General features: G+C 31.9%; 1 protein-coding gene across 1 annotated transcript in view; it reads left to right on the top strand.

The window, feature by feature from the left end:
- LOC107456122 (uncharacterized) overlaps positions 1 to 14,667 on the top strand; it is a 77,557-nt gene that overhangs the window by 54,130 nt on the left and 8,760 nt on the right. The window contains exons 12-18 of the mRNA XM_071186931.1: positions 1,407 to 1,620; positions 5,609 to 5,721; positions 7,220 to 7,305; positions 8,713 to 8,903; positions 9,315 to 9,384; positions 10,534 to 10,660; positions 11,523 to 11,717. Of these exons, the coding sequence (XP_071043032.1) occupies positions 1,407 to 1,620; positions 5,609 to 5,721; positions 7,220 to 7,305; positions 8,713 to 8,903; positions 9,315 to 9,384; positions 10,534 to 10,660; positions 11,523 to 11,717 (996 nt within the window). The remainder of the gene's footprint in view (positions 1 to 1,406; positions 1,621 to 5,608; positions 5,722 to 7,219; positions 7,306 to 8,712; positions 8,904 to 9,314; positions 9,385 to 10,533; positions 10,661 to 11,522; positions 11,718 to 14,667) is intronic.

The following is a 14,667-nucleotide window of genomic DNA, read 5'->3' as shown; positions in this document are numbered from 1 at the left end:
ATCATGAACAGTAAGAAAAATAACTCTATTATTATCTGTTCTCATTGAAGTCATTATCTGTTTGAATCAAGATAAAAAGATTTAAATTTCTGGAAAATTATTTTGTATGGATGTGAATAAAATTTGCTTATTCGCTTGATGTTGTTATTATTATTTAACTTTACTTAGCAAAGTTTGTACGTTACGTTTGGAACGTTATTTTTATTTTTCGAAAAGAATAATTTTGAAGCATGCTATTATCAAACAGGAAGGTACTGTAAATTTAATGTTGTTCAAACTATTAAAAACACTTAAGTTATTCCCTCTTGAATGTAAAATTCTGATAAGAATAACTTGATTTTGCGATATACTACCATTTAGTAAGAATATATTAATTAAATATATATAATTAATTATAATATTGTTTTTAACATAAATAAACTACTTCGCATTAAGACCGTTTTGTTAAAGAAAATGTCCATTCAATCGCAGATCCGGTGGTGTTTCTTTCGGTCATTTATGCCCCGATGTGATCCCAGTCTCCCTTCCGATGCAAAGTAACTTTCGGACTGTCTTATCTTGTCTTATAAGGGTTCTTCATAAGAGAAGAACTGGTTTGAAGTTAATTTTTGATGTTCTTCAAACAAGTGGCGATTATGAGAGTGCTTCTCAATAAGCTCCGTTTTGCTGACTTTTTCTCAACACATGGATATCAGATAGATCAGGTGGGGCGGCTGGTCCCTGGACGTATGGTAGTGTTATCTGAATAACTGCAGTGTTATCTGAATAATTTTAAAAATATTTGGTAACAGACTTGACATTTCTCTTGGACAGCCCAAACAATTAACATTTACCAGAAAACTTCGAAACTTCAAAAATATCTTCTGAATTTATTATAAAATAAATTCTTTACAATACGTTAGTGAACGTAATTTTACAGATTGGAAATTGGTTAAATATTAAATAGAAATTTGACTTTTTATTTATTTTATATAGTCTATTTTCTAAGATATTTTACATTTCATAAAAAAGAAGCGTTAGGCGAATTCTTATAATATTACACATAATAACTCTTAATCGTATATATTTTTGGAAAACACAAGCATCTGAGCCAGCAGGTCATTAAATTTCAAAATAAATAATAGTCCTTTTACGGACATCAAAAATGCCACAAATTTGAAATCCATGATATCATCTCACTCTTCCACTGTATTGTTTCCTGATAAGTAATGTTCAGAAGCTTTGTTTCCACTTGATAACAACTCTACACAGAAACATCTTATTAATTTCTTAATAACGTGGTATTTTTAAGATAATAAACATGACACATTTTCAAAGTTTAGTAAATTATTTGAATACATTGTTACGATAATCATAAATGTATCCTGAAAATTTATATAGAAATTTATTACTCCTTTTTTTTCCAGTATCAACTTTTAGCCTTGTGTATGACTTCGTTTTCACTTTTTCTTTTTGCGCTTGCATTCTTTCTAATCAGTGTTCTATGGAAAAAGTTTAGTCTTGAAAAGACACCCAAGAAATCTATACCAACTCTAAAATGTTCAAACGTGTTATTTTTCTATTGTATGTTGGCAAGTGGAATCAGAATACTTCATTACGGTTTCACTTATGTTTTATGCAGTAAGTATAATTTTAGTCTTTGTTTTTAAAAATATAAATTTAATGATGGTTTTAATTATATGCTTCTCTTAAACATAGGATTGAGGCGCTGTGGTGAAAAGTTACATTTGTTCAGGGATGCTAACTGACCGGCTTTCGGCAAAGATTTAACAGCGTGGTTATATAAGTGTAGAAAAAGAAAAACTTGTATAAATGTTTTACATTTCGCCAATACTTTAAAACGCTGGCCGCGAAATAATAGTAACCAAGTGGCATGTTTTATGTATATTTCAATAGTTTTAATGTAGCGATGGGCGACATTAAGTTAAATTTCTTAACTCAGCGATCAACATAAACTTTTCTACCTTTAGAAAAACTATTTCTACAAAACAGAGCACGTAGGCATCTCGGTTCAAAGTGCGAGTATAATAACCTATTCCACGTATTACTACTAATATTTCTAATACAGACTAACTAACAATTCTCGCGTGAATTCGAAAGTTAGATAGCAGTTCATCGCCTAACTATCAGATAAAATGGGATGCAGATATGGGAAATAAACTGCATGAAATTAAACCATCAATTAACACATTTAAAAGATTAAATAGTTCCAATGAAAATTGAAGCACTTAGAAACGTTTTATGTATATATGTATAATATGAAGAAATAGATATCACTCAATGTATGTTTTATTTTAATGCCCAAGATTGATTTTAATGCCGAAGGAGGTAAGCATATAAAAACAGTAATGATGACACAATTTCGAAAAAGAGGAGTATTATTCAAATTAAAAATAAAAATGATATATGCTCAATTTCAAAGTTCAAGATAATTTCTTTAGTGAAATATATGTAAGCTTTAAGGGGTTTATCTATAGAAAGCAACAACATCCCTAAGTGTTGTTTTGCTATGTAAGTATATGGGGTTGTCTAGTTATGACCATGCACTCATTTTCAAGGGGCATTGTTGCTTTTCATAGTTATGCTTTGTCAATTTTAAGTGAAAAATACAGCTTTTAGCGGGGTTTTTTTTCTGCGCTGAAGATCTTGGTTAAACATGATGTTAAAAATCAAGTCCCTCTTTCTTTTTTGAGACAATAACGATGAATCTTCTCTTTCAAAATGAGTTAAAATAAAGAGATTTTTTTATAAGAACATTTATAATTAAAAGATATAATTATAGAAGGAAAAACACCGAGGCATTGTGCCATAAAAAAAGTGATTTTCTCTGTAATGTTTTTGTATAAAGTATTAACCCTTTAATGGGCCCTTTATTTCTAGTAAAGGTAAATTAAAGTATTTTTGGAATTGAAATTGTTTTAAGTGATTTCAAAATTTTAGGTTTTACTCTNCCATTCTTTCTATTCTTACTTTCTATTCTTATTTGCTATTTCACTTACTTTCTCTTCATTCTTTCTTTTTATTCTTACTTTCTATTCTTGTTTGCTATTCCACTTACTTTCTATTCTTTCTTTCTTTCTATTCTTTCTTTCTATTCTTACTTTCGATTCTTACTTTCTATTCTTTCTTTCTATTCTTACTTTCGATTCTTATTTGTTATTTCGCTTATTTTCTATTTATCCACTTGGATTAGTCTGCGTAGGGACAGAGGGTGTGCGGTATTGGCCCTCATTAAACAGTTCTACCTTAAAATGCTCGACTTCGCGTGCAGGTCGTCGGGCTACCGAAGCAAGGGGAGCCATCCCTACTGCAAAGCATCAAAATTGGGATGTGATATAGAGCAGTTTCGTTTTTGGTTTGGCTCTCAAAATTGTTTCGTCAAATGCAAGCTTTTAGCTTCAAAGGCTGTTAGAGATGGATATGCATGCCTGTCGGTGATATTGGATAAAGAAAAAGCACTATCAATAGAGCAGGTCGAATAATAGAAAAAGAACCTCCCCGGCAGGTATGTTTAATCCCTCTTAATCTAACTTAATTTTGTAAACTGCTTAATTAAAATTGACTCTAATGTTTATAAAAGATGTCTTGACTAGTAATTTTTCATTTAACAAGATTTGTCTGATTTAAATTTCTTGGATATATTTTAACAAGAAAGGGTAATAATATTAATCCGGCCTGTGTAGGGGGCAGGGAACTGTCCTTGCATCAGAAAGGTCCTGGGTTCGAATCCCGGGCAAGGCATGGATGTTTCTTTCTCCCTCTGTGTGTTCTATGTCCTTTCTCCTTTGAGTGCGAATATGACCCGCCCTATAAACGGGTTGTGGTTGCGTGAATGGCGTGGCAGAAGTCGAATTCCTGGCCATAGATGGTGCCACTGAAAAACAGGAACAATCGCACCCCCACTGCCTAAACAGGCATACGGCAAAAAAAAAAACAGAATACATCCAACAACGGTTTTCTCTAAAAACTTGACGCTTTACAATCAAATCAAGTAAAGATTTTAATTTCTGCTTGAACACATGTGCGGTAATATCATGACGATCCGATGATGATTGTCCTTGTAACGAAAGCTCTTTAATCTATTTATAGTGATGTATCTACCAACAGTAACCGCAAATGCATCAAAATTTCTTAAAAAACATAACCTATCACACTCAGAAATTAGAAGTACTAGGAAACTCATCTTAGGAAAGATTCATCTAGCCGAATATCTATAAAGACTGACAACTATGATCAATAACGTGTTTATCAATCTAAAGTACATAAATACATTTATCAGTAATAACATTAATAATTTGCTCGCTATGACCTAGATACCCCACAGCCAGTGCTGCGCTTGCGTAGTGCAGACGTAAAGTTAAACAGTCTTCGAATCTGCCACACCCGGTTATGACGTCTTCGTTTATTGTTTGGAGAGAGTGGAATGAGATTATCTTGAATGATTCTACAAATAAATCAAATATCCACTAGTTATAAAGATCATCTTGACCTAGTGTCCTAAATTTAAAAATTAAACGTCCTTATTGTAATTGAGAATTTCCTCATTTATCTACCTTACTCCTCACGGAAATCTCATTGACTACCTTAAAAACATCGGATGCTTCTCATAAATTTAAATAAGATTTTTAATAGAGATCTAGTGTTAGGCTTTTCGGTTCTTGCACTTAAAACTTAAATTGCTAACTAAAATAAACGAAGAGAACGGGCAGTTTCAGATAAAATAATTGTACAGAGTTCAATATTGTGTTGATTCACCAAAGTCTATAATTAATCCTATAAAGTCTATAATTCGCTCATGGGCTGCAATAATGGCACAACTAAAAAAATACGCGTTTTGGTCTAAGAACAAGTATAAATATGAAAATACACATTCTTTTCAACAGTAACACTTTTTTTTCTTTTCTCCGAGCCTTGAGCAGGTTATGAAAAACCCTTAACCATATAGCCCAGGACTTGGCCACTAGTCCAGCTCCACTCCAGCCTAGGAACGGGTCCAGTCAGCGGTATTGAAAATTTTCTACTTATCATGATATTTAAAAGAAGAAAAAAAATTTTTTAAACTGAAAGTGTGGAATTTAAGAAGAAATAAGACAAAGAGAAAAAAAATTATACAAGTGAAATAGGAGATTATTAAAAGTGTTATAAATAGTCATTATCTGCTAAAAAGTTCATTACTGTTATTAATTTTTTGGTTAAAGTATTGTTTATAATAAAATTTTTCTGCCAAATTTCTAAATTTATTGGGCTAGGTTGACGACTATGCCAGGAGACAGTGTAGGAACAACTAGTAAAATAATGTTCAGGCGAACCTTGTTGGCCTGGAAGATCAGTACCTGTTATATGCAGGTAATGAAAGAAGGTTGGAAATGGTCCGTGACCCGTCAAGAACCTGACAACAGCAATACTAGCAAACTAAAGATTTCTAATGCATTTTCCTTAGCAATGAAAACTTTAAACCCACTTATCTCAAAACATGATTTTTTGAATTGTGCCGCTATTGCAGCCCATGAGCGAATTAATCAATTTTTTTCTTTTATTTTGCTCTTATGAACTAATTAATAATATTATTTAAAAATTGCATTACATTATGAAACCTTTTTTTTTAAAGTTATACTCAATGTTGCATGTGGAATGTGCGTCCTATTTGAAAAAGAACGAATTTTTCACGCCACTGTTGCTTTGAAGACTTTTGTGGTTTTCTTCAAACCGGAAACTGTTGAGGTTTGCCATTCAATATTTTTAATACAAATTTAAGATTTTCAACTAATTTATGTATGGGGTTCTAAAGTCAATGAAACATGAAAACGCTGCACAACGAAATTTGTTGTGTGTGGCCATTAAAGCCCACACTCAATGAAATTCGATACATTCTACAAGATTTATTCGCGTGTAAGTAGTTCTATGTTACATTTTAATGCATGCATAGTGATTGAGAGCTTTGATCTCTTAATCAGTGGTATTCCGGCTAAGGCGTTTACAGTAGAGGCAGCCGACAAAAATTATTTCATTTCAGACTGTGGGAGAAAATGACTAAGTATTCCTGTTTGAGTCGGTTATTTTATACCCTTTATTACAACATTCGGTTTATTAGTGACGTAGTTATTATTAATATTTGCTATTTATTATTGATTATTATCTGATTAATTGGGACAGTAAAAGGACAAAGATGTGTGTTCATTTGCCCGATTTACACTAGTCCTGAGTTCCCAACACCAATGTTTAAGCAGAAATCATTTTTATTTTATTTTATAATCGCCGTTAAACAGCCGACACAATTTTACTACTAATGTTTAACTCCGTAGCCTTGTAATTTTGAACCCAATCCAGAAGACACCGAAACTCCTGGATCAAGTATTGGGAGAAGTTTTGCCTTCGTGGAAGACTTTTTGATGGAGCTAACCAGCATTTCCGTTACATGGAGAGGAAAACCACGAGAACCTCCCACGGTTAGCCTGGCGGCAAGGGAACTCTAACCCATGATCCGTCTACCACTGAGGATATTTCATGTCAGCACTGTGGTCGGTACAAGCCGGATGCGTAGTTCGTATCGACTGGCATTCGAACCCGGTTCGCCTCATTGGAAGGCGAACGCTCTATCCCCTGAGTCATCGTGACTCAAGCAGAAATTCCCTTCACCATTTTAGGGTTGTGTGTCACTGCTCGGCATATATTAGCCTGATATTATTTTACTGTTAATTGCCATTGCCCGATATTTCCCATACCAACATTTTTCTTAATGTACTCTACATGCGAACTGTTGTAATAATAACAGTCGATTATTAACAATAACCCAATAAGTCTGTTTGGGTGAAATTTGTTTTTTTTAATGAAAAAATGATTTATTGAACTAAGAAAATGTTTTTCTTTGATCGGGCAACTTAGTAAAATTTTTTTAAAGAAAAGAAATTGCTCCTATAAGATAGTTATGGTAATCTATAGACCTACCGCCCAAAACAAGACAAACCTACAACACTTTTCACCTATTTTTGATTGATTCAAGTAAAAAAAAAGCGGATAATCTAAAACCATTTTTTTATTTTAAAATAATTACTTAGAATTATTTCAATCTCTGTCACAGTATTTTATTTAAAGTAACAATATGTCCAGAAGAAAAAATTTTCTTTTATGTAAAAATTTAAGAAATGTATTTGTAAATTTTTTTAAAATAAATTTTTATTATTTTTTGTATTGTATTAAAAACGTTGCTTTTTTCCTTCAGGTTGTATTAAGTAGTAATGTTACTATTGACAAATCCAACGAATATGACCTTCTGCACCCATGGCTTGGAACTGGTCTTCTTACCAGGTAATACTCGTTTAATAATGATATTTTAAACATATTTCGTATTTTAATTTCTTCATTTCCTCTTCAAGAAGATGGTTTTATTCTCTTGCGTCAGCGGGTATGTTAGAATAACTGTTAATAAAATTGATGATTCCATTAAAAATTTACTATAAATTTCCCTTACAAGCTCTTAATTTCATCCTATTATTTAATTATTAAGTTTATTTTCATTGCAAAAACTGTTTTATGGGACAGTATTTGTTTTATGAAAAAATAAATATTTAGAATACACCACATCTTTTGATTTGTTTTAAAATATTTTGTATGATGCAGCACGTTCATTTTATTTTTTGTCTCCTTGGAGTCTTGACAATTTCGGACAGAACCAGTTTGGACTTCTGACTTACAAGAAGTCTAGCACAAGAGGAAAGTTGAACTCAATCGATATTTTACCCATATACCAGTGATGGATGAAGGCTCAGCTGCTAATCCGTCATAATTTGTGACTTTTTTTCAATGATTGCAGTTCCAGAGAGGTAAAGGTAAAAGAGAGATGGGATACATTAAACTTAGATCTCATGATGCAAGAAAACCTGCTTTAGCTTGGATAAATTTGAAATAGTTTGTCACCTGGGGATGATGCTTAAAACCTGCTAAACTGACTCGAAGGTATAACTGAAAGAAGAGTAATTATATTGATACATTATTATTAAAGATAATAAATAGTTTGTCATCCAACATTTGCAGAAAGTTTTCTTCTTTATCATCATTTCTAGAATATTCCCCAAAAGGCGTTTTTTTGCTAACAGGTATCCCAAAATGATTGGATTTCCAATCATGAATATGACGGTATAATCAGCAAAAATATAAGCAGAAAAGTTAACTTCTTCTTTAACTTTGTTTCATATACTGCAATCACATTGACATCTCTAAATTCTGTAGCATCAATAAATTGTAGATATCGGCTATGGTAGCCATTGTAGTCGAACAGTTAATGTTACATTGTAAAATCTTTGAAGCTTGCGACTAGCGGATTCTCCTTTTTAAAATGAGCCAATTGTTCTCACTAATAGTCTGAACCTGTTACGCTAGTTAACATAAATAGATTTAGAGTTAAGTCCATAGAGGAAAAGAATATTACACTAACAAAATCTTAATCCTAAGGTAAAATCTATTAAAAAAAATTTGATTCCTTCGAATTGTGGGTCGTTTACCACCGTGTTTGTTTATATAGTTTTAAGTGTCATTCCTCGTAATCAATCAACACAAATACCAGATTTTGATTTTGTTAAATATGTTGTTCTTATATATATATATATATATATACTTATATATACAGAGAGAGAACCAAGAAGAAGAAAAACAAGGTATCACATTTTAGTTTCAGCATTTATTTCTTTTTTATTAATATCNATATATTATTTTCAGCACTGGCAAAAAGTGGCGTTATAGAAGAAAACTATTGACACCGACTTTTCACTTTCGAATATTAGAAGATTTTGTGCCTGTATTTTTCAATCAATCGCATACTCTTGTGTCACGTCTTCGTAAACTTGAGAAAGATTCATGGACTGATATTGTTCCTCTAATTACTTCTTGTACTCTAGATATTATTTGGGGTGAGTGTAATTAGAAAGAGGTATATTTTTTAAAAAGTATTACAATTTTAACCCTTTATCGTAACCTTTAAACTTCGAATTTTGAGTTTATTGTAGATTTTTGTTTTTTTGCTTAATATGTTTTATTTCGTATCGATATTTAGAAACTTTCAGTTATGGCAGAAATTAAAACTTCTTGTTACTAGTAGGAAAAATGGTTTTAAAAAAACACGTATATTATTGTTGTTTTAATACCAAAGTGCAAGTTAAAGACAAATATTTCTTAGAAATTTTGTAACATTAATTTAAATATGTCTTATGTAAAAGTTACCACACTCTTACAACATATATCAAGGTCTACTCTCGTAGGTTTAATTTACTTTTTAACAAAATTAAGTTCTTATTTCCCAATAATTACAATTTTTCTTTCAGAGACAGCTATGGGCGTAAGAATAAATGTGCAATCGGGTGGATGCAAAGAGTACGTTCAAGCAATTCATGAGTAAGTTTTTACCCATCGGTCGCTTAGTTTTTTATTTCCAAAGAAGGCCTTTCTTATGAGTTTCTTTCTTTGAGCTTAATTTTTGCTAACCCGCATTTGCGTTACATGGGAAGGAAAATCCAATAGTTAGCCTGACGACAAGGGGACTCTAACCCATGATCCGTCCACCACTGAGGAAGTCAGCGCTGTGATCGCTGCAAGCCGGGTGCAGAATTTGTATCAACCAGCCATCGCTGGGATTCAAACCCGGTTCACCTCATTGGAAGGCGAACGCTTTATCCCCTGAGCTATCACGGCTCCCCATAGTCAGTCAAATTTAACCAACTCAGAAATGTTACAATTCAAAGCAGACCAGACACTGTCGAATGAGTTTAAACCTGAGAAATCGATTCTTCATGTCACTGGGTTGTCTGGGTGTGTTCCAATTATTATTATTATTATTATTTTTTGGAGAAAAAATTATATTTTTGACCCGTAAACCGATTTGGGGTTTTCTCAGAAGAAAAAAAATTTTTTTTTCATATGCAGAAAAAACATATATGAAAAATGGAGTAATATTTGCAATTAAACTTTTTACAAAAGCTCTTCAGTATTTATTTTTTTTTTGCTGAGGACGTAGATAACCCAGATGACAATTAAACAAATCTAGATCTTCATGCCAGAAAACTGGATCAATCCTACCTTGGTATCCTTAAACAATAAGAATGCACTTACAAAATGCGATTTTTTTTTCTCATACGTTTCAGATTACATATAAATAAATATTAAAGGATCTAAGAAATAAGGTGTTTTCTGCTACAACTGCAACTTTTTATTAATGAATATCTATCTCTATTACATAAAAACACTTATATTTATATAGTTACGTTTAAGATTTTCTTTCATTATTTATAAATACATTTGTATCTTTTATAAGATCCCTTAAAAATATATCCATAACGGAACTAATTATTTTTTTTATCTATTTCTTGTCAAAGTAATGCCTTTTTTTCCATCCATAACTGTTAGTTGGTTTTAATGGAATTGACCTTATGGTGAATAATATCTCTGACATACAGGTTAATTACCCGTTCTCTTTTAAAATTCATTAACGCTTACACAAATACTTTTTAAAAAAATGTTTATTTATTGATTTTGTTTTCTTTCTAGAATCGGGGATATATTTTTATTCCGGATCCTGAGGCCTTGGCTTTACCCAGATTTCATTTTTAAAATTACACCATCTGGTAGACAGTTTTTCAAGAATGTTGACGTTATTCATCGCTTTACTAGAAAAGTAAGTAATTCTATCAACACACGGCATTTAATTTTAGAAATTACTTTTAAATAGTGTATTTAAAATTTTATTTTTTTGTGGTAGATTTTTCTTTTGATTGAAAAATGTATTTAATATACGATTTAAAATCGGTCATTAAATTTAGCTTTCGCATGCTACATACGGGAGAAATACGTCATGTATTTTTCCCATGATATTTTTTTCTCGCTTAATAAAAAGCGACGAAACAAAAGTCAATAGAGCTAACAGTTCAAAAGTTACAATTTTTTTAAGTACTATTTTGAAATTATTTCATTTAATTCAGCCATTGAAAATTACGTCGGAAAATATGTTTCAACTATCCTTATACTATATATAGATAATTCAGATGCTTAAATAAGTTCAAGTCTAAAATAATTAAAACTTTATTAAAATTTAAATTTTAATAGTTAAAAATCAGTGGAGCTTCTGATATATTGGTCCTATTTCCTCGTGTTTGGTCTCATTCAATTTTGCTTAAACACATAAGGGACAATGCCTTACTTGTTAGATTAAATGTTAGAACAATAAAGTTGTTCTTTTTGAATATAAAATCTTTATAGCTAGCAAACTATAGATCGTCTCGATATTGGTCTCTTTAATGCCTTATTTGACTAGTATGCAAACATCGGCTCCCCGCACGCCCTATTTATTAATTTCCGAAACGCGATGTCCTGTAACATTATACCCTTTATAAATAAAAGAGTATTTAACGGTTTATTTTTTATATTCATTTAATACTCAATTTTTACTGTACTGAACGTAATTAGTTAAGCATTTGCTTGTTCAGTAAAAGCATTCAATTTCGATTTATACTGATCAATATGAACTTTGTTATCCATAGGTTATAAGAGAAAAGAAATCTGAAATGGTAGAAAATAATCAACTATTAAAACACTTGGATGTGATTGCCAATGACAGTCCTTCAAATACAAAGTGCCGCAAAGCTTTTCTGGAATTACTGTTAGAGCATCACATTAAAGATCCATCATTTACTGAAGAAGACATTAGAGAGGAAGTAGACACTTTTATGTTTGAAGTAAGTTTTGTAATACAGTATTGTAAATGATTATGAAAGTATTTGAATATTTATTCAAAGCTATACTGGAATTAATTGATCACGAACTGTTACAGATTCAATTAAACGTTTGGCCATATATGGAAGGTCAAGAAACTAGTAGGTTTAAACTGCTGTGTTATTCTTTCTGGAGCAGTCTGATAAAGTGTCATCATATACTTTACTAATCTCACTTTTAGAATGCAATTAATCAACTTTAGTTCACATTTGAATCACATTAATACAGGCTTTTGTTCCTCTTTAAAAATAAATTTCAAGTTTAATTCATAACAAGGCGCTGTTACACCCATAACTGATAACATATAAGTAACTGTAAGCGATCTTAATCTTTTTTAGCCATTCGAATGAGAAATCCTTACATTCTCCGTGGTGACAATCGTCGTAACTCTAAAAATCTCATTTTACAGTGCAGAAAAAATAAAGTTAACTCACCTACATTGTAAATTAGTTATAATAATTCAGAACATTTTAATGCAATATAAATTATTTCATTTCTATCTGTTTTTCGACAGAGGTATTTGCCATTTAGTATTTTTTATTGTAACATATACACCGAAGAGCCATTACATTACGACCACCCTGCTAATAACATGTAGGACCACCTTTAGCCCTCAAAACTGCTAGCACCCGCCGTAGCATTGATTCCACAAGGTGCTGATAGGTAGCCTGAGGTATCTGGTACCAAGCGCTCACCAACTGGTCCTGCAATTCCCTCACATTGCGAGGGGGTAGCGTGGCAGCACGAATTTGGTTTTCCAAGTAGGACCACAAATGCTCTATTGGATTAAGGTCAGGTGAATTTGGGGGCCAAGACATGACTTGAAAGTCACTGGAATGTTCCTCGAACCAATCCATGACGATTCGACCCTTATGACATGGTGCATTATCCTGTTGGTAAACACCATCCCCCGCAGGAAAAACTGTTGCCATGAATGGGTGAACCTGGTCTGCAACTATGTTCAAGTAGCTTACAGACGTCAAGGAGTGTTTATGAGGATTATGGGTCCTAATGTGCCCCATAAAAACATTGTTCCTGGGCGAGAAACCATGAAAATCTGGGCGAGCCCATTGTTATAGATGGAGGGTGGTCATAGTGTAATGGCTCTTCGGTGTATTTCCACTTAAAAATGTATACGTAAAGATTGTGGCGCAATAGTTTGTGGCAATCAATTATATTTTACTCATTCCTAAAATAAACCGAGGGAAAAAAACTGTTATACTACTTTTTTTTTCCGTGAGAGATACAATCTTAAAATACTTTTAGTAGTAGAGGTGTCTGGTAGTCAATATATACTAAAAAGCAATTTCTTAAATGATCAAGACGACACTGATTGCATTTTTGAAATTTGTTATTTTCGGTAAAATACGGTAATATACCGATAGGTGGTAATTTTCAGAATCTGATTTTAAAAACCCATTCTTTTTACCAGAATTACTTTTGTATCATTTTTAATCCCGAAGTCAAGCATCCCTGGCTGCGGTTGTGTGGTGGTGGGTGACCACTTGGATCAGTCTGCTTAGAGACCGACCGTGGGCGGTATTGGTCCTCGTTAAACTGTTCTACCGTAAAGTGCTCGACTTTGCGAGCAGGTCGTTAGGCTACCGAAGCGAGGGTGCAATTCCCTCTGCAGAGGATCAAATTTAAGATGGCATGTCTTCGGATCATCCTCAGGGATGTTTTCCAGACCGTCGCCAGTAACTCATTGTGCAGCTCTAGTGTGATGTAAATTAACTACAAAAGCAAGATCTACCAGTCTACAAAAATTTTTATTAAATAGATGAGTACATTACAAGGTAAATTTTGATCTTTTAATTCTTAGTTAATTTTATTTATTTATGTTATGGACCAATTTTATGTTGGATCCTTTTCAAAGTTGCTTGAAAGAAACATCTAACATAAAGTTGGTTGTTTCTAAAGTATTTTATTTTTGTTTTTAAAGCTTGGCTCATGCTTTAGTCATAAAATACCATTAAAAAAGTAAACGGCATACAACAAAGCCACCATCAACAGAAAGCATTATTTATTTTTAAAAATTTGAAATCAGAAATGACAAACTCAAATTTAAGTCTTAAACTGTTACCACATTAAACATCACAAATTTATAGATAAAAATTTTTTTAAATAGTGACAAATATGAAAATAAGCGTCTAATATATAACAATAATAATAATCATTGTTGTGAAAACAAAAAAAAAGGCTAGGATTGGTAGCTTTTAGTGATAAAATAAAATATAATATTTCCATCATATTAAATTTTATTATTCTGTATATGATATTTGCTTTGAAACATTTAAAAAAAAGGAAACTTTTTAGGATCAGAAATTTAGTTTTAAAATTTATTTTTAGGGTCATGATACAACAGCTATGGCCATTTCTTGGGCATTATATTTCGTTGGATTAGATAAACACGTACAGGAAAAAATACACGAAGAATTAGATGGAATATTTGAAGGTGATAATGAAAGAGATATTGATCGTGATGACTTAATGCGTATGAAGTACTTGGAATGTATCATTAAGGTATAATTTAATTTCAAGACTTTAATATCGAAATATTGCAATTTCTAAAAAAGAAATTTGATTTTTTTTAATTTTTTTTTATTTATTTATTTATTTATTTTTTTGCTATAGGAGACTCTTAGATTATATCCTTCAGTGCCTTTCATAGCTAGAGAAGTTGGAGAAAGCTTCAAAGTGTGTAAGTAAAAAAAATAATAATACCGATCTTCCAAGGTACAACTATGTACAGTCCGCAAAAAAAAAAAACGAATCACCCTGAATAACTTTCGTTCTAATGATCGGATTTTCACGAACTAAGTGTCAATCTTAATGGTTCCTGGGGGTGACCTCAAATATGCTAATTAATTAGTGCTAACTATTAATTAAGTTACGAAATCAGACACAAAAACG

This window comes from Parasteatoda tepidariorum, chromosome 10, assembly GCF_043381705.1.
Source record: "Parasteatoda tepidariorum isolate YZ-2023 chromosome 10, CAS_Ptep_4.0, whole genome shotgun sequence".
Taxonomy (NCBI): Eukaryota; Metazoa; Arthropoda; class Arachnida; order Araneae; family Theridiidae; genus Parasteatoda; species Parasteatoda tepidariorum.
Note: the sequence above shows the minus strand (reverse complement) of the source record. Positions and strands in the feature narration are given on the sequence as shown.